The 1,359-nt window shown below is 62.7% G+C and overlaps 1 protein-coding gene across 1 annotated transcript in view; it reads right to left on the bottom strand.

Annotated features, from left to right (window-relative positions):
* Positions 1–6: 6 nt before the first annotated feature.
* Positions 7–1,359, bottom strand: part of FTSJ1 (FtsJ RNA methyltransferase homolog 1 (E. coli)) — a 3,486-nt gene continuing 2,133 nt past the window's right edge. The window contains exons 3-4 of the mRNA XM_010576798.1: positions 1,197–1,300; positions 7–689 (exon numbers count right to left, since the gene is read on the bottom strand). Of these exons, the coding sequence (XP_010575100.1) occupies positions 114–689; positions 1,197–1,300 (680 nt within the window). The 3' untranslated portion in view covers positions 7–113. The remainder of the gene's footprint in view (positions 690–1,196; positions 1,301–1,359) is intronic.

The raw sequence follows: 1,359 nt of genomic DNA, 5'->3' as shown, positions 1-1,359 counted from the left end.
GCACGGGTTTCTCGGCCCAAGAGGCTGAGCTGACACAGGTCCTTGCACAAGGGTCCGTTCTCCTTCTCACACGAGGGTCCTTGCACGCCCACGAGGGTCCTTGCACACGTTTCTCAACCCAAGAGGTTGAGCTGACACAGGTCCTCGCACAAGGGTCCTTCCTCCTCCTCGCACGAGAGTCCTTGCATGCTCATCTCACACAAAGCTCCCTCCTTGCACCAGGGTCGTCCTTCCTCACGTGAGAGTCCTTGCACACTCATCTCGTCACACGAGGCTCCTTCCTTGCACCAGGGTCCTTCCTCGCATGAGGGTCCTTGCACACTCATCTCCTTGCACGAGGCTCCTTCCTCCTCCCACAGCCATCCTTGCACGCCCACCATCTCACACGAGGCTCCTTCCTCGCACGAGGGTCCTCGCACACCCCTCCCCTCGCACGAGGGTCCTTGCACACCCCTCCCCTCGCACGAGGGGGTCCCCACGCCAGGGTCTTGCAGCTCCAGCTCCTCGCATGAGGCTCCTTCCCCCTCCTCCTCCTCGCACGAGGCCCCTCGCACAGCCCCCCCCTCGCACGAGGGCCCTCGCACGCTCGCCAGCTGGTGGTGGCGGCGCAGGAAGCACGCCTGGGCGTAGGGGGGGGCGATGGGGGGTGCGGGGGGGGGCACATAGCTGTAGGGCTTCTCTGGGTCCAGCTGTGGGGGGGGAGAGGAACTCCCAGTGCCTCCCAGTATAGCCCAGTACCTGCTGGAGGCTGAGGATGCCTTCAGGCCCCCCATGCCCCCCCCCAGTACCTGTAGGTAAAGGGTCTCCCAGTCTATCCCAGTAGCCTCAATAGCTGCAACAGGCTCATAGGAGCTCCTCGCCCAGTATTCTCCCAGTATATCCCAGTTCCCCCCAGCAACAGTAGGGAGTAGACACAGGTTCTCCCAGTATATCCCAATACCACCCCATAGCTACAAGAAGCAGATAAAGGGTTTCTCAAGACCCTCCCAGTATATCCCAGTGCCCCCTGTGCAAAACGTAGGCAGGGGATCCTATAAGGACCCATGTCTCCCAGTATATCCCAGTGGCGCTCCATACCTACGAGAGGCAAAGGGTCTCCCAAAGCCCTCCCTGTTCATTCCAGACCTCGCAGGAGGCTCTAAGGGGTCCTATGGCTTCCCCAGTGCCCCCCAGTCTATCCCAGTGCCTCCCAGTACCTGCAGGGGGTAGGTGCGGTCGGGGTCGTAGGCGCTCAGGTCCCCACAAGCCACGAAGGGGACGATCACCCGGGAGGGTCCCGAGAGCTGGGACAGGGCCAGGCCTGGGGGGGAGGGGGCATTAGGGATGATGGGGGGGTCCCCAAAACCCCCCCAAGGACCC

This window comes from Haliaeetus leucocephalus, unplaced genomic scaffold (assembly GCF_000737465.1).
Source record: "Haliaeetus leucocephalus isolate CR32 unplaced genomic scaffold, Haliaeetus_leucocephalus-4.0 Scaffold537, whole genome shotgun sequence".
NCBI classification, from domain to species: Eukaryota; Metazoa; Chordata; class Aves; order Accipitriformes; family Accipitridae; genus Haliaeetus; species Haliaeetus leucocephalus.
This window is presented reverse-complemented; position numbering and strand designations above follow the sequence as displayed.